The sequence below is a fragment of the Cygnus olor genome, chromosome 2, assembly GCF_009769625.2.
Source record: "Cygnus olor isolate bCygOlo1 chromosome 2, bCygOlo1.pri.v2, whole genome shotgun sequence".
Lineage (NCBI taxonomy): Eukaryota > Metazoa > Chordata > Aves > Anseriformes > Anatidae > Cygnus > Cygnus olor.
In genome coordinates this window covers 80,449,103-80,462,249 of record NC_049170.1, presented here as the reverse complement: position 1 = coordinate 80,462,249, position 13,147 = coordinate 80,449,103, and the positions used below count along the sequence as shown (strand labels likewise).

The following is a 13,147-nucleotide window of genomic DNA, read 5'->3' as shown; positions in this document are numbered from 1 at the left end:
TCCTCCACCCACGATATCTGGCTTTATACAGGGCAAAGTCACACACAGCTCCATTTGATATAGGGGCAGGTCATTCAGTTATGACTCTTCTCTTGCAGCTGTAACAATTGTAGGTTTCATCTTGGCTCATCATTCTGGAAACAAAAGTTCATTTAAAAAAAAAGGCTTTAAATGAAGCATGCAAGTCAAATGCAGCAGAGATCAAGTCTGCATTTCACTACAGTGCAGCTGACTGAGAAATGTTTTACATGCCCCAATTACTTACTGTGCTTCCACTTAAATATGACATTTCCAAGGGGAGGAAGAGTAATATCTGAAGGGAAAACACCAGTAAAAACGGGCATATTTGAGAAGTAAATCCCTTGCACATCCAAATCCCAGGCTCCTGTCCTGGTTAGAATCTGAGCTGCCAGAATAAGCAGAGCAAGCATCTGAAACAGCAAGTCTGGTTATCTGTCAGCCTGTTGGGGATAGCTGCAGCCTACTAATTGTGTGTTGGAGACCAACAACAAAGGTGAGGATTTATGCTCATTTGGTCCAGATGATGACAGCACTGGTTATTATACAGCAAAAAAAAAAAAACACACAGAAAAGCAAACCAAGAGTAAAAAAGCTTCCCCTTTAAAGCCACCCAAAAGAAAAAAACCTTGTCGGCTTGTTAACTTCCCCATTAGGAGCCTGACAGAAGTGATAAGCCATCAACATGCATGAAATCAGTGAGTCATCTTAAGAGTCTGTGCAGAAATTTCCCTTTTCCTTTACAGAACAGCATAACGAGCGTGCCTCAGCGATGCACACTATGTTGGAGTGACTCCCTTCTAACTTGTCACATTTGAGATTCCAATCATCACCTTTTCCTGGCAAGATTAATAGGCACACGATTTATTACACACACACACAAACCTCCTCATGGGTGTACAGCAGTGAGTATTGTGCCCTTTCCTCCCCCATTAAGAGGATACAATATTTATCTGCTCCTATGCATGTGTCACACAAGGCAAAGCACAGCTGACAGTAGTGGCTTTAAGCTTGCAGAAAGGGAGCAAATAGCTTCCTCCTCTCTCGTGGCTCTTCAGCTGAGCATAGGACAGGTTTTCCTTTGGGGCAACTGCTCTCTTCAAGAGCGGTCTGTCAGAGGACAGCTCTGAGAACACAGGAGCTCAGACAGCAAAGTCATCCTGCCAGGATTACGAAGTCTCCCAAGGGAAGCATTGTTCTGAGTGCTCAGCCCTCATCTTTCTGGATTGGAGGGGCTCTTCATGGCAGCACCAACACAGCACTCCCCCACAACAGGAGGAGGGCCTCAGCTTTCCTGTTTCACCACAGCATGCTCACAGCTGCTCAGGCTCTGAAGCTAACTGAAGTCTAGCTTGGCAATGGGATGGAAAAACAACTTGATTGCATGATATGAATCACCTTGAAAGGAAAAGTGCTACTCTGGAACCCATGCTATTAACTGCACCTCTTAGAGGTTTCTAATACCGATGTGTAATTTCATATACCATCATGCAAATGTCCTCAAAGGAAGCTGCAACTTGCAGCAGTCCTCCTTTCACATCAACATCTGAGTTCTCTAACCTCTGTGATAATGGCCTTATGCTGCTTAATCCTCTTCAGTTCTTCTTCACAACTCATCACATAACACCTGGACAAAGACAGAGGTTTCCCATTCCGGCAGAGAACAGTTTGGCACTTCCCTACATTTGCTGAGGTTAACGTGAAGCATCCGCCAGGGTCCATGGGATCATGTTTTATATGGCAAAGAACAGCAGAGCCTCCAAGTTTTTGTCCAGCTGTTCCAAGTTTCCTGGAATTTAAACAAAACAATGATTGTTCTTTAATTGAAAAACAAGTGTTATGGGTACGAAGGAGAAACAACTGCTATTCTGCAACCACAAGCACTCAGGGCATTGACTCTACTGGATCACTGGGACAGAAACAAACGTCTTCACTGAAGACTGCAACACGATAGCAACACTGCAGAGTAATCACGTACAACTCTCAGGCAGTGTGCTATTTACAGCAAGATGCAGATACTCAAGTCTACTCAATTTTAGAAAGAAAAATCTTTGCACTTGTAAGAGTCACACAGTCAGTGCTCTTACTCTACATCTTAAAGAAATCTGATTTAAAGGTCAGCTGGAGGGAAGCAAAGAGGGTTAGAAAAGTATTGAAGGCTATCAAGTGAGTACAGGTAGGACCTAAAAAGGGGGTCATATTATCCAGACAGAGCTTTGGAATGGTAAAATCTTTAGCTTCAGGAGCCGAACAGTAATTTTAACTCTAGAAATTCCAGTTTTGAGCAAAAATAGATGTTAGAGGTTCATTGTTTTGCGATGCCTTCAGAATAATGCTTTTGAAGTATCAAACAACGACCAAAAAAACCACAGTAGCTGTTAATTCCACTAAAAGAAGGCAGACTTTTCATTTATCACGTAAAACAGGTTCTTTGAAATATTTAAGTCTGGTGTTTTAGCAGGGGTCACAGTAAAAACAAACAAAAAAATAGATAAAACTAAAGTTTTCAGAATTTTGTCATTAGAATGTACACTTATTTTAATGCTATTCATTTTACTTGTTTAAATTGAAATAGGACTGTGAAGAAAATTCTGTCCTTCCTGGTTTCTCGTTTATCAGGGCCTCCACCTACAGTAATTAAGAACTAGAGCAATTAGAAAGCTGATTACAGAGGCTACTAAAATTTATGTTAAGGCTAGGTATAGCTAGCAAGAAGTTTTGATTCAAAATGGTGTGGAAATAATGCACAACTAAACTTGTACCAAGGCTTCAATACACTTTTCTATTTTTTTAAAGGCACTTCAAGAATGTTGCATAGTATCTGTAGTAATTCCTCAAGGAATGGTTACATGCAACTAGAATGAGTATTATTTCTGTTTCTCCAAGGGAGTGATTAGCTTATTTTGACTTGAATCTCCCCTCCCACTCCCCTTCAAATGCAGTGTTGTTTTTTTTCCAGGAATACCACATTCCTGTCAGAGTCTGTGAGTAGTAAAAAAACAGCCAACACGATAAGTACTTTCAATATGTAAATTTATATCATTTTTGATGATTTTAAGTATATGGCAACCTTCTTCTCAGCTACTAGTCTAACCAAGGCACTAAGTAATTGTGGGAAATCAGCTTTTTTTTTTCCTCTTGTGTTTGTAAGGTTGAATACCATCCTAATGCTTCTCTTTCCTAATATCAGAGTTGGAATGCTTTCCCTTCCAAAACTGCAGCCATTGAACGACTAGTGATCCTACTTTCAACTTGATCCATTTCCTTCATCTCTGAGCTGCTTATTTGCTTTCTCCTTTGTTTCCCTGACCTCTTTGTTCGCTTTTGTTCAGTTCCCTTCATACTCCTTCCTCACTCAGTGTCTCCCCAGGCACAATTTCTTGTTCTGTCAAGAACAGCATGCATACACACAGATCTCCCAACCACCACACATAGCTGCTATTACACTTACAGCTATTGTATCACAATCTCTTTGGATGAGTCGTGCACAAATAATATTCTAAGGTCAAAGGAATGACATGAAACGACATTTTTCAGGAAGTCAGAATATATATTTTTAAATATTTGCGTGGCCTTAAATAACCTGGATTGGTACAGAAAAAACAGCAAGGATCAGCCCAGGCTTTGCAGGGAATAGTAATAAGGGAAGTTTAAAAGATGATCAAGAAATTTACACTACTATCTTGGCTACTGCAAATTTTGAGTCATAAGACTTCAAGAAGATACCGGATAGGAGTGAAACCACTCAGACATAAACATTCAGCGATTTTGAGGGTGTTTTTTTGTTTGTTTGTTTGTTTAGATAGGTGGGAAAGGGTTGGGGTTTTTCTCCCCACAGCTGAAAGCAACAGAAGGCAATTTTCACAAAGCAAGCAATAAAAGAATACACAATTCCCAGATACTAAGGCTTGCCCCCTCCACTCCCATTTTTGGAGCAAGAAAAGAGCAAGTGCCTAACCTGAAAGCTAACTGCTCAGGAAGCATACAAAAGGTTAAAAATGCTTCAGATCCAAGACTCACCTCTGCATAACGATGAACGTGTTGATCATGTATTCCTCTTCATTTTTTGTTTTCTGTAGCTCTTCTGCCAAAATGTCACTCATAGTGCATTGCAGGAGATACGGCACTTCCACATTGCGGTCACCGTCAAAAACACCATAAAGTGCCTCCCTGTTGTCGCAGAAGTTATTGGCCGAGAGTGCTGCCACACACAGCCTGGTAAAGGCAAGCAGGAGAACATCAAGATTGTTATCCAGTACTAATTTCTCATATTGTTCAGAAAAAAAGGTGCAGCCTGGTCTGAGAGCCAGTTTTAACCAACTCTGTTCCAAGGTCTTCAAAACTGCTTTCTGAGCTGTGGAGAAGAGTCAGACCCATCTAACAGTGTAAAACATGGAGAGAACTGTGCTGGAAATTCAAGCCAAGCCCTAAGGAATCTTCCTCCTTTTCAGCATGCAAACAGATCTCCTATTTGTAGAGAAAGGGGAACAAGCTTAGGGGAGAAAAGTATGCCCAAAACAACAGCAGTTGAGGGGCACTTGCCCCTCCAAGAGCCATCTTTACGATTTAACGTGCTGATGACCAAGTTGAGTTAAATTACTTAACAGTAAGCAAAAGTTTGCTGGCACTTGCTAGGGAAACCTAGGTAGCTGAAGATTTCTGAAGAGGTATTTAGGGAACAAAGAAAGATTCATCACATTGCCAGCAACAGAGACTAGCAGACTCTTGGTACTTTATTTGTCAAGTGCTGCCTTAGTCACAGAAGCTCCACATACTATGAATATTCAGAGTTTTGGCCATTCTACCTCTTCCTTTAGTATCTCCGCTTTGCTTGGTAAACATCCTTTAGCTGAAGATAAAGAAGCTTTGCAAAGAGGAAAATGCTTTTAAACACTCAGATCTCTTGCGAGTACTGGAGGCTCACACAGACAAAATGTGTCGGTTACACTTGTATCTTAGCAACATTCCTAACAAAGAAAAAAGTTGAGAGCCAGGCAGGGGCCCAGTATACAAATATAGAGTCATGGCATGGCCTCTGCCTTTGTGAGGCCCAAAACGTCCCCAAACTTTCACTGAAAAAAAAAAAAGGATTTCTTTGTATCAGCATAGAGGCTCTCTGCTGCTGGGATGCTTGTATAATGAAAACAACGCCAGGTCTTACTTGTTCTTAACTCCTGATGCTTCTGTGTAACCATGACTCCACACTGCTGGAGCTCCTGAAGCATCACCAGCTGAGGGCTGGTCGATCTTGAAACAACGGATATTGCTGTAAACGAAACGGGAAAGATGCACTGGATTAACATACTGACATGATCCAGCATAAAACAGAGATAGAAAAGAGAGAAGCTTTTTTCCTCCCAGTTCTTTAGCAACATTCAAAAGCAGGACATCCAAAGTGGTTTACTTTTATGTGCCTGCACACAAAGAACAAAAAAGCAATAAATAACAGCCTCTATGAGGGTGTCAGCTGCACTCTTTTGCTTACCCAGCTTTTCTTCTCCCTTCCCTCACCCCTGAGCTATTTATTTCCACCCTGGCCCAGGGCGAATACAAGGCAAATTTGTCACTGACTTGATGGAAGCCGGTATGGGGAGTGATTTTCTAACTTATATCTCTCTCCCACCCATGTTAAGAATAAGTCTCTGGGCTCTTTTCATTATACTCAAATGAAACCTACTCTGTGAGCCACACCATCCCCTAAATTAAAAAAAAAAAGTCTTTAGAAACAGCAACATGTAGTAACAGACTTCCATGAAAATGCCCACGAGTCAGACATCAGCTCTATCCTGGGGCTGCTCTGACTTGCAAGAGCAGGTCTGCAGTCCAGGCAGCAAGCACAGCCCTTCTGCAATTTTGCAGTCCGGTTTTTACCGAGGCCCTTGATCCTCTACCCTCCAATTTACTACCAACATGGCCTTTAGCCTGAATTTCAAATATCTCACATAGCACAGTAAAGACTTAAAAAGGGACCAACCCTATCTGTTTATGTGCTTCTCTTCGTAGCCCTGCTTTGGTAGGGAGAAATGACCTCCCCTGCGCTCCCCACTGCTCTCTTCCAAAGGCAGCAAAAGCAAGCTCCCCACACGCTGCAGAAACTTCAAAGGCACCCAAACCTTTCAAGAACTAAATGAATCATAAAAGGACACAGGCAGAAAGGTCTAACTGTTCACTCCGAGGATTCATTTCTTCTCTGTCCAACCCTCCACCTGACCTGAACACACAAGAAAGTCTTCTCCGCATTTCACAGCCTTCCTCAAGTAACCTGAAGGACTGTCACATCCAGATTGATTTCTTTTAATGCTGATAGTCAGGACACACATCAGCTAGGGCACGTTACAAGCAAACAAATTACATAAATAATGTTAGAACCATTGGTGTTTCAAGCCCTTGGTTTTGCAGCCCTCTGTGAGGCAAATATAAGGAAGACACCTCACCAAGAGCATTACAAAAGAAGTTTGATTCACACTGGAAAACTGGATCTGTTCTAAAGTAGCAGAGATTTTCAATTTGTCATACAAAATACTGCATACACAAGCAAAGACACTTTCTTCACAGGCTTCTTGTACAAGGCATTTATCCTCCAGGGCAAAGGAACTTGGATCGAAAGGGTTTTTTCTGTTTCTTTTTTAACTGGGTTGACTGACCCCTTTTTCCTGGGCAGGTCAAGGACCCGGAGATGTCTCAACGCTTCCCAGCAGTGGCGAATAAGGCTACCTCAACGCATCGCCTTCAGCTTCCTCAGTGGTACAATTACACTACTAGACCATGTGCCCAGAAAGAAATGATATCCAGCATCACATCCTATACAAGGAAGATGGGCTAGAGCTTCCATACTGCATGGGTTACTTTCCTCCTAATTTATAATGTTATAATTGAACCAGATGCTCTTTCCTAAAAAAAAAAAATCACAGTATCTAGCAACCACAGATTTTCCTTTTTTCCTTATAATTGCTACTGAAATTCTTACAACCTATAAATCACTTGGCAACATTCTCGTAAGCATGCAAGCCTCCCTTAAGACCTCCACACACATGAAAAAAGCAAGCATGCATGACAGGACTCTTCTCAGCAGAACACAGACTACATATTAACCTACTACCAGCTTAAATCCTGCCAGGGCACAGATGGAGAGCTGCCTTTCACATGCAGAAGGAAGATATAAAAAGCACCAAGTGCACAAGTATTTTTGTGCTTGCCACAAAAAGAAATGTAAGGAGCATCTCCTTCCTCACATTCAGTTGTGGCAGTACACTGTGGAAGTCACTGTAGTGTATCAATAGAGACAACCACTAAGAAGTCCTGAAGGAGACCTGAAAATCCTGACCACAGCTAAAGAGTATTTACAAGGATGAGAATAGACCTGAAATTGTAAGAATAATTTGTTTATTTAAAAAAAACATATACAAGAAGAAAAAAGTTTTCTGTGAATTAAAGACAATGCACATGTTAGTGAAAATACAGCGTGCCACTGGGCAACACTACTTTTCTACTGCTTAGGACTGAAATTTGTGCAATACTGCTATGAGGCATGAAGCCTGAATATTGAATGGGCAAGAGATTAGTTTGCCTGCCTTGTCTGCTGGTCATAACAGCATGAAAAGCTGATCTTTCACTTTAAGTTCAGGTGCCATTCAGTTAGCTTTGATTTTATATATAAAGACACACACACACTACAAATCAGAGCAGCATTACACACTGCTTCTTCTTCTACACACAATCAGCAGCTCTTAAAGACAAACATCCCTCCTGCTTTTTTTCCTCCTTGTATGCTGTGAAACAGACTCTTGCTTTCTATCTGTAAAAACTCATTATTCACATTTCTATTTAAATTTTACAATATCCATTGATTCAAGCTAAAAGCAAACTCACACCAAGATTCCCTTGCTTTCACAACAGATGAGATTTAATACTTCAGTGCCAGATCTTAACCATTTAAAAGCAAACCACATGAAGCAACTGCTCAGCCCTTAGAAGGATATCAGCCCTTCTTGGAATCACTCAGTATTTAAGCATCAAAGGGACTCAGAATGAAACTCAGAGCTGGTGCAGTTCCCTCCAGGAAATAAGAAAGGCTTAAGGCAGCACAGCTATACTCAGATTATCTGTTTGACTGCAACAATATCTCAACACACTACGGGAGGCAGCAGAAGGCACTTGGTGTATTTCAGTTATGGATGGCACTTGAGTCATGGAGCAGGAAACAAACAGGCAGACAGGAAGGAAACAGAGCATCTCAAAGCTAGGTAACTGGCTTTGCTGCAAGCAGAGTGGGAGACGCAAGCCTTCAGGACATGTTTTAATATGCAAAAAAAGAAAAAAGGACAAAAGCAGAGAGGTATGATGGATAACAAAAAATGTTATGTGAAGAGGTAACAAGGATCACAGTGAATGAAATTCACAGATGAATGTAAGAAAAAGACTTAATAAGCAGCTATTGGCATCTCAGCAGTGGAACATTTTGGTTGAATCTAATGTCAGAAGTAAAACGGAGATCCAACTGGCCCAACAGATCCCTTCAGGAGTTAGAGCTGAAAGCAACCGCACTGAAGTAGGTTAGTCATGCTCCTTAACGAGGATGAGTGTTAATTTCTGAACTATACATACAGTCTTATTTTTTGATCCACTGTCAACAAGGAGTCACATGTCTTAGGCAAAACTACACTTCTATCATTAATATGTGACAATATACAGGAGTCATTCTGCACCTTCTCTACTCTGTAAGTTAACTTACTTCAGCAGCTCCAGGGTTTTGTGATCCAAGGCTAATCTGGGATTTCCAGTCAGGTCCAGCTCTTGCAGTTTTGGAGGCAGGTTTTCAGGCAATGTGATTTCACTCAGTTCGTTGCAGCTTAGATCCACACACTGCAAAAAGAAAGCAACTAAATAAGCAAGAGAATTCAGATGTCATTAAGATCCAACTGTGATTAAACATAGTAATGCACATTTCATGAATAAGGGAGCCTGCAGCCAAAACCTAAAGTTATTCATTTAAGTAAGTGGTTCTTCACTGGCATTTAGCCTTCTTCACAGATGTCTGGGACACCTAGAAATATGTTCATCCCATTTCCATTTCTAGCCAGGTGTAATCATGCTGCAAAACCAGTAAGGTTTGTCTGCTCTTTGCAGACAGAAAGATGGTCACTACTTTCATTAACAAATAAGTATTAAAGAAAAAATGTTACTGATGAAAACAGTTGCCAGCCTTTTAACAGATAAAGGAAACAAAAATGAGGCTAGGGATTCTAAGGCACTATCACAGCAGTCCCTCCTCTGAAGTCCATATAAGCCAGCATAAGTATAAACACACACAGGAATTTGATACTTACTGAGGGATATCAAAAATAAGCACTTATAAATGCATAGGGCAGGGAGGAGTAGAGGGAGGAAAAGGAAAGAAATATCAGAGCAGTTTTCAATATGGTTTTAATTTGTATCATCTTAGAAGGATTCATATTTAAATCTGAATTAAAATAAGTAAAAAAACTGAAGCTGAAATATTTCAGAAAAAATGAGATACTAAACCAGCAGAAAAACATGCTGGCTATCCTCCAGCTAAGCACAAATTAGCTAGAACAAGTGCCCTAGAATGACAAAATCCCAAGCCAAACATAGTTAAAGCTGCATATCCAGACGAAAGTCAGTACACAAAACCACGGCATTTTAGAAAAAACAACTCTTCAAACCCTATTACAGGACCACAGGTATAGCATACACCAAAAACAGTAAAAAAAAATTAGAGCATGAGCAGCTTGATATTTAACTGAGGACAGAAGAATTATCCACATCCTTCAGAAAGGAGTTTCTTATTTTCAGCCTTGAAAGAAAAGAGACTTCAAAAATTCTAGTAAAACCAAAGTCTGAATAGCTAGGGTAGGTTGGGGGAGGGGGCGGGGGGGAACAACTTTCCTAGCTGCATGTTTTGATCAATATGTAATTTCCATTGATAAAAGCAAGAGACTTATTTTTCTATGTATATTCAAAGATAAAGGGTCCTGAGCTGGAGGAAGACATAAGATAACCTAGTAAAATTTGGAAAAGAAAAATCTAACACTTGATTAGATATATGCAATGCAGATAATGACCACATCTTGAATCCTAACGTTGTCTGCTATGAAGGCCTCATTATCTAGGAAGAACAAACTGCTAACATTACCTAAGCCTGATAAAGAAATCAGAATTTATATCCATCATACAAACTAAACAGTAGACAGCTTAACAGAAGAGTTATTCCAGCGAGTTGTTTTTCTTCTGCACTACTTCTTGCTGCTTCCAGAGAGGCTGTAATTACTTCTCAGATTAACGAAGCTAACAGCAGGCCTTGCTGGGTTCAACACCCCAATGCCATTGCAAATTTGATGTAAGAGAATGCTGGAATAAGGAGCACAAAATCAGTAAAATCATCTCATTGCTCTCAGTAGATGCCCAATATGCTGAAGGCAGCAACAGTCTAGAGCAGATCCCTCAGTCCCTAGGTACTAGGGAATACAGTTTATTCGTCAGGTCAGGGTTTCTCAGATTTCATTTGTACCGCTTGAAGAATAGGTTAGCAGGGACTTTCTGCATATCTATGTTAAATTTAGTCCTTATTCTACTCCCCAGGCAAGCAGGAAAGCCTATTTCCTAACCGGTCCTGACTTCCTTGTGCGTCATTTTAATGTAAGCTGGCTAGCCCCACCCAGGCAGCACCAGAACAACTGCAACTGCACACAGGACACAGACCAGGTGGTGGACAGTTTAATATTCAGCATTCGCTTACACTGCATTTATGGCATTGCAACTGTCCTGTCTGTAGCTGACAGAGGCTTGAGTTATCTGCAGTTGAGACTGAAGGTGGGCATATCACTCACCGAACTAGGAGAAAAACTATCAAATACTGAGAACTTCAGCCTTAAGACGCTATTGCTACCAGATCTTCTTGGTTCACTTTGTACCCATAACAATCTTTTAATACACAGGAATGTACACAAAACAGCCTTTACAAAATTTATTTTTAGGGAAAAAATTAAAAAGTGTATTACACAAGTTATCTCAGGGATATCCGCTGGGCTTTTTAAATGCACAGAACACCATAAAACTTCTGTAGCCTTAACTGTAGCATGTAAAATCAGCTCAGAAACAACTGTATCACTAAAATGACCTTGTGCTTAGAAATCCTGAAGTTACCCTAAGTACAAAAGCATCATCTCTTATATTAGCTTTCCCTCTGAAATTATTTCAGACAACATCGTAACTGCCACTACTAACTGTTCCAGTATCACTGACTTGAAAAATGTAATATGTCACCCTCTCAGGCTAATTAAATACAAAGCAGAGCAGCTATTACCTCAGATAACAGTTTACCAAGAAGTTTAGAATATATGAATGCCACCTCAATTAAGATTAATCATGAAAGTATGACAATCATTAACATGAGACTGCAACTCTGTGCCTTGCTACAAGCAAGCTTATTTCACCGAACTACCAACCCCTACCTCAAACTCCAGTTTCTTACCTTGCTTTGGCACATTTTGAGTGCTTTCAGACATCCGAAGAGGAGCTCCAGTCACGCTTAGTAATGGATACAGCCAGGCTGCACAAGCTCCAAGCCCTGACCCAGAGAAATCTCCAAGAGGCCAGAAGAAGCCCTGTGCCCACCAAGGCTACGGCACAGGCATCTGGCAACGGTATGAACTCCTAAGTTTCACCTAAGTCAAAACCAGACGTGGGTACTGACGAGATGTTTTCTTTCCACAAAAGTGAAGCCCTAGAGTACTGCAACCTCTCTGATGAAGACATGCACACTATTTCTCCAGTTGCAAAACAGTTAATGACACCCATGCCTTTTTTCTTTTGCTAGAAAGAACTAAATAACTGTAGGGAGCCATTAGGAAGAAAAACCACCAGGTCTTCCATGAACATTTTTCTGCTAAGCTTTGTAGCAGAGAGGCACTCTAAATACTGCTACTTCTAAAAAAAAAAAAAAAAAAAGATTCAGCTATCCCCAAGATGTGAGAACAAAAAGGAGAAAGTTGCTTATTCGTTATCCACGTGTTTACATTATCCTCCTTTTTTGGTTAAAATGCCCTCATATTTTAAAGAAATGTTTACTGTGCAGAGCCTCACTCCCCCACCCCAATTCTTCCTCTAAGAAGAAAAGCTTTACTTCTAATCGATTCTAAATGGCCCTCAGTTTCCTCTGGCCATTGTTCCGAAGAGGGAGGAGTATTCAAAAAGCCACAAGTTTGTTTGAGATTTCCTGGCTAAAACCACAAAGCTCATCTTTACGTGTACTCGCTGTCCAAAAAAAAGTATTCCTCCTGCTGCTCTGCATGACCCCAGACACTGTAGCACAGAGACCAGTCTGGGAACTTAGCCTTTTGACTCTGCAGAGTGTGCGAAGGACACATAAGTTGTTTTGATCCCACGAATAGGTAATCAGTTCTCAAACACAGGGAATGATAGATAGTTTTTTTGATCGTACCACAAGATTCGTATGCTGTGAGTTAACCATCTCCCAGCTCCAAGCAGTGGAAATAGCATGCAATCAGAAATATTCTGCATTGTGGCCAGGAGGGACACGAACTTAATTTACAAAAGGTAAGCGGTATTGCTCTCGGCACGGTCAAGCAAAGAACGTGTCTCACAAAAAAGAACTGTCAGGAAAAGCTCAGAATTATTTCTGGTAACACACACGAGATGGATTAAGCGTTCCTCCAGTTGTGCAAAATGTGACTGCAATTAGGAAAACTGAAGTAGCTTGCCTAACTACTCAAATCCTGCACTCCTGGAATTTATCTCTGTCCCCAAGGCCTATCCTATTTTGCAGCTTCAGCAGGTTTTAAACACATGCTGAAAACAAAGTCCATTCCTACAGAATTAACCAACTGCCAAGGCACCAAGAGTTAATTGTGTATAGCTCTTGGCAAATGTTTAAGTCGTATCATAACAGACTGCCACAGGAAGACAATTAACACTTATTTGGCAAAGAAAATGGGATGTGGTGAAGGTGAGTGTAAAATCAGATTTTGAGGACCTTCCTCCCTTCCACTATGAGGCAGCACAGGGGTGAATGCTTTACATATGACCTCAGGCAAAAAAACAGCTGTCAGATCTCCACGATTTTTGAGAATATACTATCCTGCAGCAATGA

At 40.8% G+C, this 13,147-nt stretch overlaps 1 protein-coding gene across 1 annotated transcript in view; it reads right to left on the bottom strand.

Moving 5' to 3' along the window:
- The window catches only part of PHLPP1 (PH domain and leucine rich repeat protein phosphatase 1), a 131,859-nt gene that overhangs the window by 2,400 nt on the left and 116,312 nt on the right, over positions 1-13,147 (bottom strand). The window contains exons 13-16 of the mRNA XM_040547959.1: positions 8,750-8,880; positions 5,180-5,284; positions 4,039-4,233; positions 1,579-1,807 (exon numbers count right to left, since the gene is read on the bottom strand). Of these exons, the coding sequence (XP_040403893.1) occupies positions 1,579-1,807; positions 4,039-4,233; positions 5,180-5,284; positions 8,750-8,880 (660 nt within the window). The remainder of the gene's footprint in view (positions 1-1,578; positions 1,808-4,038; positions 4,234-5,179; positions 5,285-8,749; positions 8,881-13,147) is intronic.